Source organism: Elephantulus edwardii, unplaced genomic scaffold (assembly GCF_000299155.1).
Source record: "Elephantulus edwardii isolate Elephantulus edwardi_28Jun2011 unplaced genomic scaffold, EleEdw1.0 scaffold00015, whole genome shotgun sequence".
Classification (NCBI taxonomy): Eukaryota; Metazoa; Chordata; class Mammalia; order Macroscelidea; family Macroscelididae; genus Elephantulus; species Elephantulus edwardii.
Genome location: NW_006399765.1, coordinates 5,109,847 through 5,122,835, shown reverse-complemented (window position 1 = coordinate 5,122,835; position 12,989 = coordinate 5,109,847). Strand labels below are relative to the sequence as shown.

Below are 12,989 nucleotides of genomic sequence, written 5' to 3'. Positions count from 1 at the left end.
GCAGCAGCAGCAGCTGGAGCTGTGGGGCTGTCACCGCCGCCCGCCCCGCACACTTGCCGAGCCTGACCGCCGGTCTGCGCCTCGCCACCCGCCCAGGTACGGAGTCCGGCCCGGATCCCCACGATCTGGCCGTTTCCGGGCCCCCGGCCACCGCCCCCCTCCGCCGGCCGTTGAGCTGCGGTTAGGGGGGCGGGGGACTGGAGAGGTTCGGGGAGGGGGACATGGGGAGAGCTTTCTGCACCCGGGCCGGAGAGGAGGACGCGGGGGTGCGGCTGCGCCCTAGGAGTGGGCAGGGGCGCCGGGCGGGGGGCGAGGGAATGTGAGCGAGTGCGAGAGAGTGGAAGGGAGGCTGCATCCCGGGTGTGGTGGGGTGCCTGAGAGGTGTGCCGGGGTCTGAGCGCGGGGGGCCAGCAGGCGCACCCCACTCCGGGCCGTGCGCGCCGCCTGTCGTGGGGGGCGGTGATTGTGTGCGCCGCGCCGCGGTATTGTGCGGCGGCCACACCGTTCGCAGCCGCTGGGCTCCGCGGACACAGGAGGACGCTGGCCGGCGGCAGGGAGGCGGCCGGGCCCTGGGTGGCCGCTGCCCGGGGAAGGGAAGTGGACTGTGTTTGGGGATGTGAGGACGGGAAGCACTGAGCGGCCGGGAGGGGCTGCCGCGGCGCGGGGAGTTGAGACGCGGTTTGCAGAGTTAAGCCCACTTGGGCAGGCCCTTGTCCCTTCCTGAAGGGACCCAGTGCCCCACTCAGGTGGACTGTCCGCGCGGACGCGCCAGCCGCGTTCATCCATGGCCCCTAGGGAGGGCGCATTCCTTAATGGAGGGGACGTGGGGGGAGCTCACCGGAGTGAGAGCGCGCGCGGGGGTTAAGTTGGATTTATACCTCCGCTGGCTACTCCCTGTCCTCCACCACGTCCTCCAGGGCCCAGCACTTGGAAAGGGGTTTGTAATCTTTATTCTTATTCCAGCTGCTCGGGTTCAGGAGCGGACCCCCTCACCCCCACCCGCAACTGCATTTGCCCGAGTCCGGTCGTCCCTACTGGGCTGCGCTTCCTAGGGGAAGTTCTCATTAAGCCTCGCTAATTAGCATTATTCCTGGAGAAAGGTTAAGGTTAGACTGTCCTTTCCTTCCTTATCTGGAGGCCCACCCCCTCCTCCCCACTACCCTCTCCCTTCCCCCCTCCCCAAGAGCACAAAAGCACAAAAAGAAAGTGTGAAGAGGCGCAGATCAATGGAGAAGCCACAAACCCATTAATTCAAATGGAACCTGCCCCCCCCTCCAAAACATTGATTTTTCTTTCTGTCTGCTCTGAGGGGAGATTAATAACCTCCTGATTTCACCTGAAATGGTGTTTGGACTCTGTGATTTCCTCCTCTTTCTGAGGAGGACTGTGGCTTGAAATAGCTTCTCTCTTGAAGTAAAACCCTACTTCTCCCAGAATCAGCAGGAGACCCTTGCCCCCAGGCTCTGGCCTGCCAGGTGGGGTGTAGGAGAAAGGTGTTAGGCACCCTCACTCACCTGCTACATCTCTGGATGAGTGAGTACTCTGGGATGGGAAGGGTTAGGGTAGGAGCCTCATCACTAAAAAAAACAAACAAACAAAAAAACCCAATAACACAGCCACTCTAGCCTGTGGGTTGGTCAGGGGCAATGGCCTATTTAAGGCCTGAGCCCCAGTGGGTTTTCAATCCCCAGGTAGTAAATTACCCCCTCATTGGAAAGCCATTAGTGCACAAATGTGTCCTTGAATAATATCAAGCCCCGTCTAATCCCAGCTCAGGCTGGGCTTGTTTGAGAACAGTTTTAAGACCGCACCTCCTCCCACACCCACTGCTCCCACTGCCCCAGCCCCATTCGGCACCTTCGTGCCCAATAGCCAGCACTCAGGGGAAAGAGTTCCACCTGTAGATGCTGACATCTGGTGAACCTCAGAGGCTGCTCTGGGGCAGCATGCAGCTGGGCTGCCCAGGGAGTTGCTCAAGAAGTTTTTTGCCTCATCTGGGCCTTTTTCTTAGAAGGAAAAGTCTTGCCAGGGCCTAACTCAGAATGGTTCTCCCCGCCCTCCCTTTGGCTGGGATTGCCCTATCTGCTCAGCCTCATCTCCACAGCTTCCCTTGTAAAGAGACCCTCCTCCGTTGAGGGCAAGGGCTGGGTGTCTGGGGTGGGGGTGTACCAGTGAGGCCCTCCCAATGCTGGGAAAACAGCCAGTTGCCTATGCATTGAAAACAAAAGCGCGATTTACACTCAATACTCCAGTGGGAAGGTGTTGAAAATGCTCACTCCCAGCATCCAAGCATCTATTACCACAGGGACAGTAGAGCATCTACATGTTATGTGAATATGTTTCTGATAGACACTGTGTGTTTGTATGTGTGTAGGGGAGAGAGAGAGAGAGAGAATATACCAAAACTGTGGTTGATGATTGGCTGTGCCTCAGCCCTCCCTGCTTCCTATTTCCCAGAAGAGCTTGTGTCTGTATGACTAGTAAGCAGAAGAGGTCTGTTAGCAGGAAGGAGTGGGGCAGTGTGGAGAGTGTCTCCCTCAAAGGCTGGCTTCCTCCCCTGGTAGCCAGGTGGCTGGGCTTTCACATGGAGCTGCAGTCTTGGGAATCCCTCAGCCCCTGGGAGCTGGCTTCCCTACAACCTTTTCCCAATAGGGATTCACACTCTCATTGCTGTAGATCCTGGGGGCTTTTCGTCTTCTGTTAATAAGCCATCTAATAAGCCATCTGATGAACCGGAGTGGTTAAGTTGGGGTCAAATGCGGTTCAGTACCTCCTTGGCATGCTTAGAAGGCCATGTGTGTAATGCTCGCTGACATGGAGACCAGGGGAAGAATCGGCTGGTGCTGAAGAATTTCTAGGCCGTGGAAGAGGCCGGCAGGTGCACCAGAAAGAGGTGCTGGCTGGCCAGAGGGGCGAGAAGCCACTCCACTTTCTTGTTGCTTGTTGCCTCCTTCCTTCAGAGAGAGCAGATGCTGGGGCAGCTGCCCAGCCTGGCCCTCTTTCCAAAAGGACTTTCTTGGGAAACAGACCTGGGGGAGTAGGGGCTCTCTGGAAAGGGGTCTGTTTCCTGCTGGGACCAGACACACTTCCTGTGCATTCCTGCCTCCGCCCTTCTCTGAAACACACACCCAGGGCTCCAGCTCAGAGCTTACGGCTTACAATTGCACTAAATTCTCAGCAAATCCTCCTCCTCTCCTTTCTCAAGGCAAGTGATAGAGATAGAGTTACAGCTCCCAGGAAGGGCCTTGGAAAATACTGTGGGAGGCACGCCCCAGGATCCCTCATTCTAGGAGATGCAAATGGCTGGACTTCAGAGGCACCAGGAACCCAGTTCCAGAGAAATTGACCCCAGTTGTAAAATAATCAGGTTACTGATAGCACCTGCCTGTAGTTACAAGCCATGGATACAGGCGTCCAGGCGTGTTTCCACCATTTCCCCCCTGGTCTCCACCATCCTCCTCCTCCTCCCAGGGCCAGGCAGTCCTTAGTGCTACTTTGCCTGCAGAGGAGGAAGGGCCTCAGAACCTGGGTGGAGAGAAACTGAACCTGCAGGTGAATTTTGGACTGAAGATAAGACCAGGGAGGGGTGTGGTGGCTCCTCTCCCAGGTTGGGGTGTGGCCTCTGTGCTGCCCACCTGCTCACCCAGCTCTGCATTCATTCCCTTTCCAGAAGGGCGACTCAGCCCTACTGCCCTGTGACCCATGGTGGCTCAGGTGCTTCAGTGTTGAAGAAATGTTGAACCTTTATCACCAGGTGGCCGAGCCATAGGCTTCCGGGTATCTGAGGTCAGAGGTAAAAGGGTCCAGGGGCAGGTGGCCCACCTGGCATCTTCTCAGGAGAGGGGACCAAGAAGCAATAGGTTACACACATGCTTCTATTTCCTAATGAAAATTTTGTTTGAGTTTGTTTACAGAAAGGAGGGAAATTAGTGGGCCAAATCCCCGTGAGATTTCCAGAAGGGGAAAGTGAGATATGCCCCATTCAGGTGAAGGGGGGTTTTGGGTCACTGCCCAGGCTCAAGGCCCAGGAATTCTCCTGGCTGCACGGAGACCTCTTACAGGTCCCTCAGGGCTGGGGGTGTATGTTCCCCTCTGCACTCACTGATGGGTCTGAACTGTGTGCTAATAATTGCCTGTGTAATTAGCCTACTGAAGGACTTGGCTTAGGGTGTGGGGAGAAAGGACTTATTCTGCAGTTGGGGATGCTTTGCTCCCCTGAAGAGTTAGGAGATTTTCCTGCACATGTGGGCTGTGCAGAAGTGGATCTTAGGAAGGCTTCTTGGGCAAGACAACTCTGACAGGTACTGAAAGTTGTCTGTATGAGGTTGGTTGAAGCTTGCTGGTTTTTATTGTTGTGTAAGTTGGGAGCGCTGATGGCCTAGTGGTAAGAAGCTGTGCTGAAATGCCAAAGGCACTCAGTTCAAGTCCACCAGCTGCTCCACCAGAGAAAAATAGGCAGTCTCCTCCCGTGTGATTAACTGGCTGTGAAAACCCACTGGAGGATCAGCTCTGAGTCGGTTCTGACTCTACGGTACACAACAAGTTGAGTTTAATAGACTTCTCACTAGTTAAATGTTGCATCAGTCAAGATGTAAAAATCTTATAAATATCAGTGTCTCACAAAACTGTGATATGTGTGGCGAAACATGGGGACAGTCAGGAAACTCACAGAGCGGGGAGCTACTTTCTCAACTGTTACCAAAAGGATCTGGATTTTTAGCTGCTTCCCTCCCCTCGATAAATGAGATCCTAGAGGGAAAGATCTCTGCCTTAATCATCTGTCCCTAGCAGGTCCCAGCACATGTTGTTGTTGTTAGGTGTCATCAAGTAGATAGTAACCCTGTGAACAACAGATCTTCAAACCATCTTGCCCCATCCTGTGCCAGCCTCAGTGATCTGTCCTGTTGAAGCCCATTGCGCGGTCACTGTGTCAGTGCATCTCCTTAACAGTCTTCATTTCTTTCCTTGACCCTCTCTCTGCCTTTGCGAACATGAGTCTCTCTTCAAGAACTGGTTCATTGAATATATGCCCAAAGTAATATGTTGTTATGTGCCATCAAGTTGAGGATGACTCATAGCAACCCTGTATGAACCATGGCCCAGAGCCTTGCCCTATCCTGAGCCAGCCTCACCATCCCCAACTCATTTACTCCTGTTGAAGCAGTCACTATGTGACCCATCCTGTCAAAAATCTTCCTCTTACGCTGACCCTCCACCTTTCCAAGCATGATGTCTTTCTCCAAGGCTTGTCCTCTCCTGATGACATGCCTGAAGTATGTGAGACAGTCGGAGTAGATTTTTTTTACTTTATCTCATTATTGTGTGTGTGTGTATGTGTGTGTATGTGTGTGTGTGTGTGTGTGTGTGTGTGTACCGTCAAATCGGATCTGACTGGTACAGGAGGAGATTGTCCCTCCTTCTCCAGCAGAGCATCTGGTGGATTCGAACCATGTACCTCTGAGATTGAGGTGCAGCTTCTTGCCACTAGGCCACCAGAGCTCGCCGGGAGTAGCTATTTTAATAAATGTGTCAGATTATTGACAAGAGAGACTGGGTCTGCATAAGCTTGTGTTTGTGTGGGTCCAGCTTCATCACCCATGATTTCCCTTTGGGTATATCCTGACACACTTTGCCATTAAGGAATCCAGCTCTTTCCATTGTGGTGAGGTGGCCTGTGATGAGAGTTCTGGGCACAGACTTCCTGGGTTCCAATCCTGGTCCCACCAATTCCCATGTGCCCATGGCAGCTGGCACTAGGGCAGATTTCAGGTCCAACGTGGGTGCCTGAAAAATGGGCAAGGGAATCTCATAAGCTCTGAAGCCCTTTCTGTATTTGGGCACTAGATACTCTTTATCAAAAGGTGATGTCAGTGTGAAACAGAACCTGGGGTGGAGGAGGGCGTATTTGAGGGGACAGTCAGCAGTCCTGTCAGGGTGGCTCACAGCTGCAGGAAGAGGGCACAGGAGGCAGCTCACTGGCGCCCACCCACCCGGCTGCCCACCCACAGCCAGAGGTCCACATCCATTCAAGAACTGTGTGCAATGGGACCCGAGCCCTTAATTGGCAAATTAATGCTTCAACCTCATTAAACACCAGCAGCATGCCAGGCAACTCTGTGGACTCCACAAGTCTCACTGGCCTTGTAGGGGTTTCAGAGAACACCCCGCCTGGTCCCCATTCTTGAAAGAACCTAATCAGGTCTTCTGGAGAAAGACGGGGCCTAGACCCACAATAGTGTGACATGCTGCAGCTTAGTGAGGAACTGCCAGGGTTCATGGTACAGGCAGACCGGGTGTTTAAGAGGAAATACAAAGAATGAATGGGATGGGTGGAGAAAGAGGCATTTGTGTTTGGAATCTGGGCTGTGTGGAGTGTGCCAGTGTGCGGGCATTTCAGGTGGGGAGGCAGCGGTGGGAAGAGTGAGTTTGGGCCTTCAGGGTTCCCCTTCCATTTCCTCACCTGTCTCATGGGCCTCTGGGGGAGGGTGAGAGGAGTTAATCCTAGTGGAGTTCTCAATACCTGGGAAACTTTGGCCTCTGCTGTTACCGTTTTCGAACCTGGCTGAGGGTGGCCTGAGTGTGGGAGCCCGCAGCACCACGCCCAGTGGTTCTGTTTTCTGCTTACTCCCTGGTGCGCTTGTGTGTGTTTTCGGGAAGACCTCACAGCCTTTCTCTGAGCCAGAGGTGACTGGGGCAGCCATGCCCAGGTTACATGCGCTTTGGGTCCTCACCTCCAGCTATGGTAGTTTCCTAGCTGCCCCTGCAGACCACCAGCCAGGGTGTGCCTAGAAAGACTTCAGAGACACCATACCATCCCTTCCTCCTTTCCCTTGACCATCTGCTCATTGGTTTTGTGGTTCTCATTGCCACTGGCCATGATGCTTTTCTGCTGATGGTTCCTCTCCCCCAACCCAGTCCGCTGCTCCAGGACCAGGACTCCTCCGTCCTTTTTACAGCTGAATCCCCCTGCTGCACAAAGGCCGCTTGGCGTGTATTGTTGCTGGTGCCATCAAGTCGAGCATGACTTGTAGCAACCCTGTGAACAACAGATCTGAACCCTGGCCTATCTGTGCTCACCTCACAATCTCTGTCACACTCAAGGCCATTGTAGCGGTCACTGCGTCAGTCCACCTGGTTGAGGGTCTTCCTCTCTTTCTCTGACCCTCCATCTTTCCAAGCATGATGTTCTTATCCAAGGAATAGCGTCTCCTAGAAGCATGTCTAAAATATGTGCTAAGCTCTGCCGTCCTTGCTACACATATTAGGTGTTCAAGAAATATCTTTTAAATAGGTGTATGAAATGCTTGGAGTAGCTGCTGAGTTGTGAGAGTTTAATCAACACCCTTAGCCAGGAAGGGCCTCTGACGTGAGGCATGATTTCGAGTCATGCCCGAGCACCCAAGGGCCCCAGTGTGGACAGAGCCTGGATGGGCAGGGCCAGCCGCAGGAGAGTAGCTTGCTGTGTACCGCCTTGCCCAGCTCCTCCAGAGAACCTCCCCCATCACCTGCCAGCCTCCTCCCTTCCCTGCAGCTCTGTGGAGTCTGTACAGAGACCCTTGTCTTGAGTATGTCTCTCAGGATGTGAGAACATAATCTTTGGTGCATGTGAGTGCGTGTGGGCATGTGGGAGGGAAAAGGACAGGGCTGGTACCCAAGAACCTTGGGCTGGCCAGGGCTGCCGCTGAGGGCTGAGGCCCAGCTCCTGTCCTCCAGCCCTGGGGAATCAGGCGCAGAGGGTGCACTCTGGTGCCTGCACAGAAGCTGTAAATTCCAGGAAACTCCCTACCAGCCCAGCAGTGGGGGAGGGACGAGGGAGGAGGAGGCTAATCCACGGCTGGTTCCTCCACCGCACTTGGAGAGCAGATGTGTCTGCCTCAGGGACAGCTACAGAAGAAAGTTCAAACCGAAGTGTGTTTGCTCACTATAAATGAGGGAGCCCTGGGCCAGAGCCGAGGTGGGGTTGGGGGCCCACTGGAGTGATTGTATCTTGCGGAAGGGGGAGGGGAGCGGCTAGACCAAGGCTCTGGGATGTGGGAGCCCCAGGTCATCTTTCTGGTGCTTTACAGCCAGCTCCCAAACACTGCCTGCTCCTGAAAGAGGCCAGCGGGGAGGAGGTGGGGTCCTCCGGGAGGGCTGAATCCAAGGGGCCCCGCCCCGGGGGTTCCCGGATGACTGGCCAAGGGAGGCAGGCGTGGTCCTCTCCTGAAGGCTGTCCGGCTGTTTGGAAGGCCCTGGCGGCCCCCCAGCCCCCTCTGCTGAACCCCCTTTGTGGTTTAATCTGAACCCACGCCCGCCCCACCCCCTTCCTCCTCTACACTCCTGGGGCTGGACTTTCTGACTCTGGAAACCGCCCAAGAGCCTATCTTTGAAGCACAGCAAAGGTTAGGAAGGAGGAAGACAGACATGTCCTCTGAGCCAGGGGAGTGGGAGAAAGGAATGCTATGTATGCTCTACAGGAGTGGGGGCCCAGGCCCTGTGGGGGCAGTTGGCGTGGCCTCGAGGGTGCCCAGCACGTCCTGCCACCCAGTTCTTGCCAGCCATCCCCCTCAGAGCCAGTCCTGTCCCTGGCGGTGAACGAGGAGCTGGGCCCTTGTTTACAGCACTCCTTCAACCTTGGCTCACCAGGGTGAGAGCCAGGCCCTGCTCTCCGCCTTGACAGGATGCGAGACCTCTTAATTGTCTTCAATTACAGACAGTGCGGCCCTGCAGGCTTCTGACAGGAACCAGGCCTGAGCCACTTCCATGGGGGGCAGGGGAAGCACCAATCACCCCTCAGCAGGAAGGGGGTGACTCGAGTTCACCCAAAAGGCCCCTGCGGAACCTGCCCCTGCTGATGCACACCTTCTTTGTCCCTGCTCAGGATGAGACTTCAGTGAGCAGTGAAGATTTTGATATGAACGATTCCACATGGATGTCAGCTGACCCACACCTGGCCTCCAGCCTGAGTCCCAGTCAGGACACGAGGATGCGGAGCCCACAGAACCTCCACAGCCAAGAGGATGGTGAGTGGCCCTTGGGAACACTGTGGGGGGGAGGGCAGCCATGCCCAGCCTCCAGGGCATGCCCAGACTCCTGGGAGTCCCGAGAGGGCTCAGGTGGGTGGGCTGCGTGTTCTCGCCCCAGCTTCCCTCCCAGGGCCATGGAACTCACTGGGACAGGATCGCCACACCCATTTGTTTGCCCGTGTTCGGGTGCTTGGGGAATAGGGATTTCTGCTGTAAGCATGATTCAGATCTGTCTGACCCAGAAGGGTCTGGGCTTCCCAGGACTGAGAACAAGAGCTGTTTCTGAAGCTCAGATGAGAGGCAATAGGGTAAGGGTCCCCCCTGTCCCTCTGCCAAATGACAGGCAGATAGTGTTGCCCACATGTGTGCCTCCACCCCCTGGCGGGGAGATATGGGTGGTGCAGGATTCTACCCTCCAGGGCCCTGGAATTCAGGGTGGGGTGTCTGCTGGCCAGACAGCCGCCTGTAGCCTCTCGGAACAGAGCTTCCTTCTTGAGGGTGAGAGAGCCTCTGAGATCGGAAGTCAGATCTGGGGCTCTCAGGAGTCTGTTCCAGAGCTCCCACCAGATCACTTGGGGGTCAGCTCCCCCTCAGTTTGATGTGGTTGTGGGCAGCTTGGGGTGGCACCTGTGGTTACAGTGTTCCTAGCAGCATGGCCATTTCCGGGGAGGAGGCGGGGACAGACCAGAGCCAGGCCTGGGAAGAACTGGGGTGTAAAGCCAGCAATTAGGAGAGGTCAGAGGTTGGGGCCTGGAATGCAGAAGAGAGGTCTAGGGTTAAAAAGGGGTGTAATGTTAACTCCTTGAAGGGGGGGGGCCTTAAAGAGTAAATAAGGGGTAGGAGCCTCACTGTGTGGGTCAAAGTTCGTCTCCATGACAGAAGCAAAGCTCCAGCCTTCCTTTTGCCCTCTTGGGCCTGAATCTGGCTTTGTCTGGAAGGAGATCCAGCCCGAGGCAGCTGGAGGTGGCCGGCTGGGCTGCAGAGGCCAGGGAGTGGCTCTCTGAGGAGAGCTGTGTGAGGCTGCAGGAAGAAAAGGCTTTTTTGTGCCTTGATGCCTCGTGAGGCCAATGCGACCCCCTCGTGCCTGTGACCCCACCCAGCGTTCCCAGGAGGTGGGGACCTGGGCCTGGAGACTTGGGCTGGGTCAGCCACATGCTCCTGCAAGGGCTCTGGGGCTGGGAAGTACCCAGCAGCTGACCTCCTGCCTCATTTGAGCTGATTGAGGGCCACACCCAAAGGCTACACTAAGAGCCAGCAAAGCTCAGCCAGGGCTATGGGTTTTACCTTCTCAAGAAGGATCCAGAAAAGTAAACAAGATCCAGAGCGTGGCAGGGTTGAACCTGTGGCCGAGGAGTCACTCCTGACCAATAGCTGCCTGTAGGACAGGACAGAACTCCCCCATAGGGTCTCCAAGATGGTCGATCTTTGGGGGAGCAGGCTTTTGGGAGCTGCAGAGCAGCTGGTGGATGCAAACCACATTACAGCTGAGAGCATTAACCACCTCGAAGACAGGGTTCCTTTGGGGAGCCATTGTCAGGGTTTGCACTCCCAAAATAGTTTTGTTATGTTCATGCTCCTCGTTCGTGCTCCCCTTTGGGTGTCTGCTGTCTGTCAGAGAGATTTCTTGGGAGAGGATTGGGGCTGGAGGTTTGGAGGACCTTCAGGATCAGGCTGAAGGTGGTGTTTCCTCAGAGCCAGTTGCCTAGTTGCCTAGAGGCCGGCTAGGAGGATATGGTCATGAAGGATTGGTCTGGGAGAAGCAGAGAGACTGTTGGGGTCAGCGTGTCCTGCAGCTTTGTCTACAGGAGTCTTGGGGTAGATCTGGGGAGGCAACCAGGCTATGGGTGCTAGAGTCTAGGCAGGGCAGGCAGCCAGAGCTGGAGATAGGGAGGACGGTGTTGGCCATGATACCATCAATTATTTAATCAGTGGCTGTGTTCAAAGGCTGTGGGATGCTGTTCTCTCAGCGGCCAACTTGGGTCCAGCACAGAGAAGTCACAGGCCTTAGAAGGCCTAGCCAGCTGCCCTGCTCTCTGGTCATCCTCTGGTCCCTCTGGCCTGTTGACCACTGCTGTGTCTACCCAGAGCGCAGACCCAGCCTAGAGTTGTGGCACCACGTAGACGGCTCACCCGTTCTGAAGGTGCACAGTTGCCCGCCCTGAGACCCTCCTCCCGTGGTGAGCTGCTGGGGGGAAGCTCAAGAGCTTCGGGGATACATCCCTTCCCCACCTCTCATTAATGTGGAAGCCTTGGGCTCACCCACATCCTGCTGTAGCGTCTCAGCTCTCTGCTCAGGACCTTTCTTGCAGCCATCTTCCCCATATCCACCCCCAGCTGGCCTGGTCAGCCCCCATCCAGGGACACGAGTGTCCCACGCTGTCACCATTCTCAGAGCTCCGAAAGAGTCTTGATCTACTCCCTGTCTCCAGAGGCACTAGCTGGGTGCCCGGCACTATACAGTACCTGTCGAGAGTTGTGGTCTGGGCGAACACCCCAACCTGTTACCATTCGTTTGAACTGTGGCCACCGCTCGTGTTTCAGAGCAGAGCTGCGTACGCTCCATGGAGTTTTCTGTGACTGATCTTACAGACGTTTGGCTGGGGTTTTTCCCCCCCCCGTGGGCTTTTTTACAGAGCCGCTGGGTTTACTAGATTCATGCTACTAAACTTTTGGTTATCAGCTGAGCACAAACCATTAACAGCACCCAGGGACCCGTGCCTGAATGCCCAAGTGAACATTATTCAGACCCACCTCCATGCTCACCACCCAGAGGGGCTGCAAAGTCTTATATTGAATGTCTCCTTGTTGGTGACAGGTTGAGCTGTCTGTACCTGAGCATTCTGCTTCAGTTCTAGCCCTGGGAACCCTCTCCTTAGCCAGAAAATCTGGGCACCTCCACCCCCACCCCGAGATGGTGCGGATGGTGTGTCCCACTCACGCAGCCCAGGTGCATTCAATGAATCCAGGCAGCGTGTGCAGATTGCTGTCTATCGGTGCATTTGTTGGGGCTTCTCCTTTCTTTGCAAATTTTAACAAAGGCAGATCAAGGCGAGACCTTGGCTGAGCGAGTCACCTGGCTGGATCAGCTGAGCCCAAGTCAGTTGCTAGCACCCAGTAATCCCTCCTGGACACTCTTGAGTTGTTGGTGCGAGTGGATCTGTGCTAGCCCTGAACGGAACTGCACCTGTCTGTTAGAGGTCTCCTTTACGAGAGACACCTTGCTGTGTCCACTGCTCTGGTCTTGTTCCTGGGCTCCTAAGCCACAGCCAAGCACAGTCTGTCCCCTCATTCAGATTGTAGTCACCACGTGCCACAGGACTTTGCTCTTGCTCCAGCTCGGAGGGGGAAGCTGGGGATCAGGGAGTCTGGGCGATCCCATCAGAGGCAGCAGGGCACTGAGGCTGCACTCTTTCATCTTTGGCTGCCACTGGGCATGTCTGAGGTCCCCAGGAGATGGTGGGGAGCCAGGGAACCAGAGCCACTTCTCAGAGCCCCAGAGTGGTGTGGACAACACTGTCCCAGGTTCTGCCTGCCAGGCCCCTCCCAACCCTACCTGAGCCCAGGCCAAGGCTTTAGGCTGCATTTGTGGGCAGACAGGGAGAGCTCTGTACATATTGTCCATGTCTGGAAAAAGCCTTTGATACCCGCAGGCTGCCTTTTAGCATGGCGAGAGAGAAGCCAGCTGTTGATCTCTGGGGACACCGTGGTCAGGGTTTGACTGAGGACTGACAGCCGTCACTAACTATCCCCTCATCTACGAGACGAGCTGTTGAGTGCCCATGGCTGCCCCATATCATCGAAAGCTCACTGGGAGCCCAGAGCCCAGCATCCAGGCACATGCAGTGGGTGTGGATTCACAAGTGTGTGAATGAATGAACAAGGTAATTGTGTGTGCTCACAGGCAAGTGACAGATCCAAGGCTGGGCCAGGCCCCTGACTGCAGAAATGGCCACAGGTGGAGAGGATGAAGACCCACTCGTTCCA

At 55.5% G+C, this 12,989-nt stretch overlaps 1 protein-coding gene across 1 annotated transcript in view; it reads left to right on the top strand.

The window, feature by feature from the left end:
• LOC102855005 (chromosome unknown open reading frame, human C20orf112) overlaps positions 1–12,989 on the top strand; it is a 146,061-nt gene that overhangs the window by 111,938 nt on the left and 21,134 nt on the right. Inside the window, exon 5 of the mRNA XM_006881435.1 lies at positions 8,861–9,002. Within this exon, the coding sequence (XP_006881497.1) occupies positions 8,861–9,002 (142 nt within the window). The remainder of the gene's footprint in view (positions 1–8,860; positions 9,003–12,989) is intronic.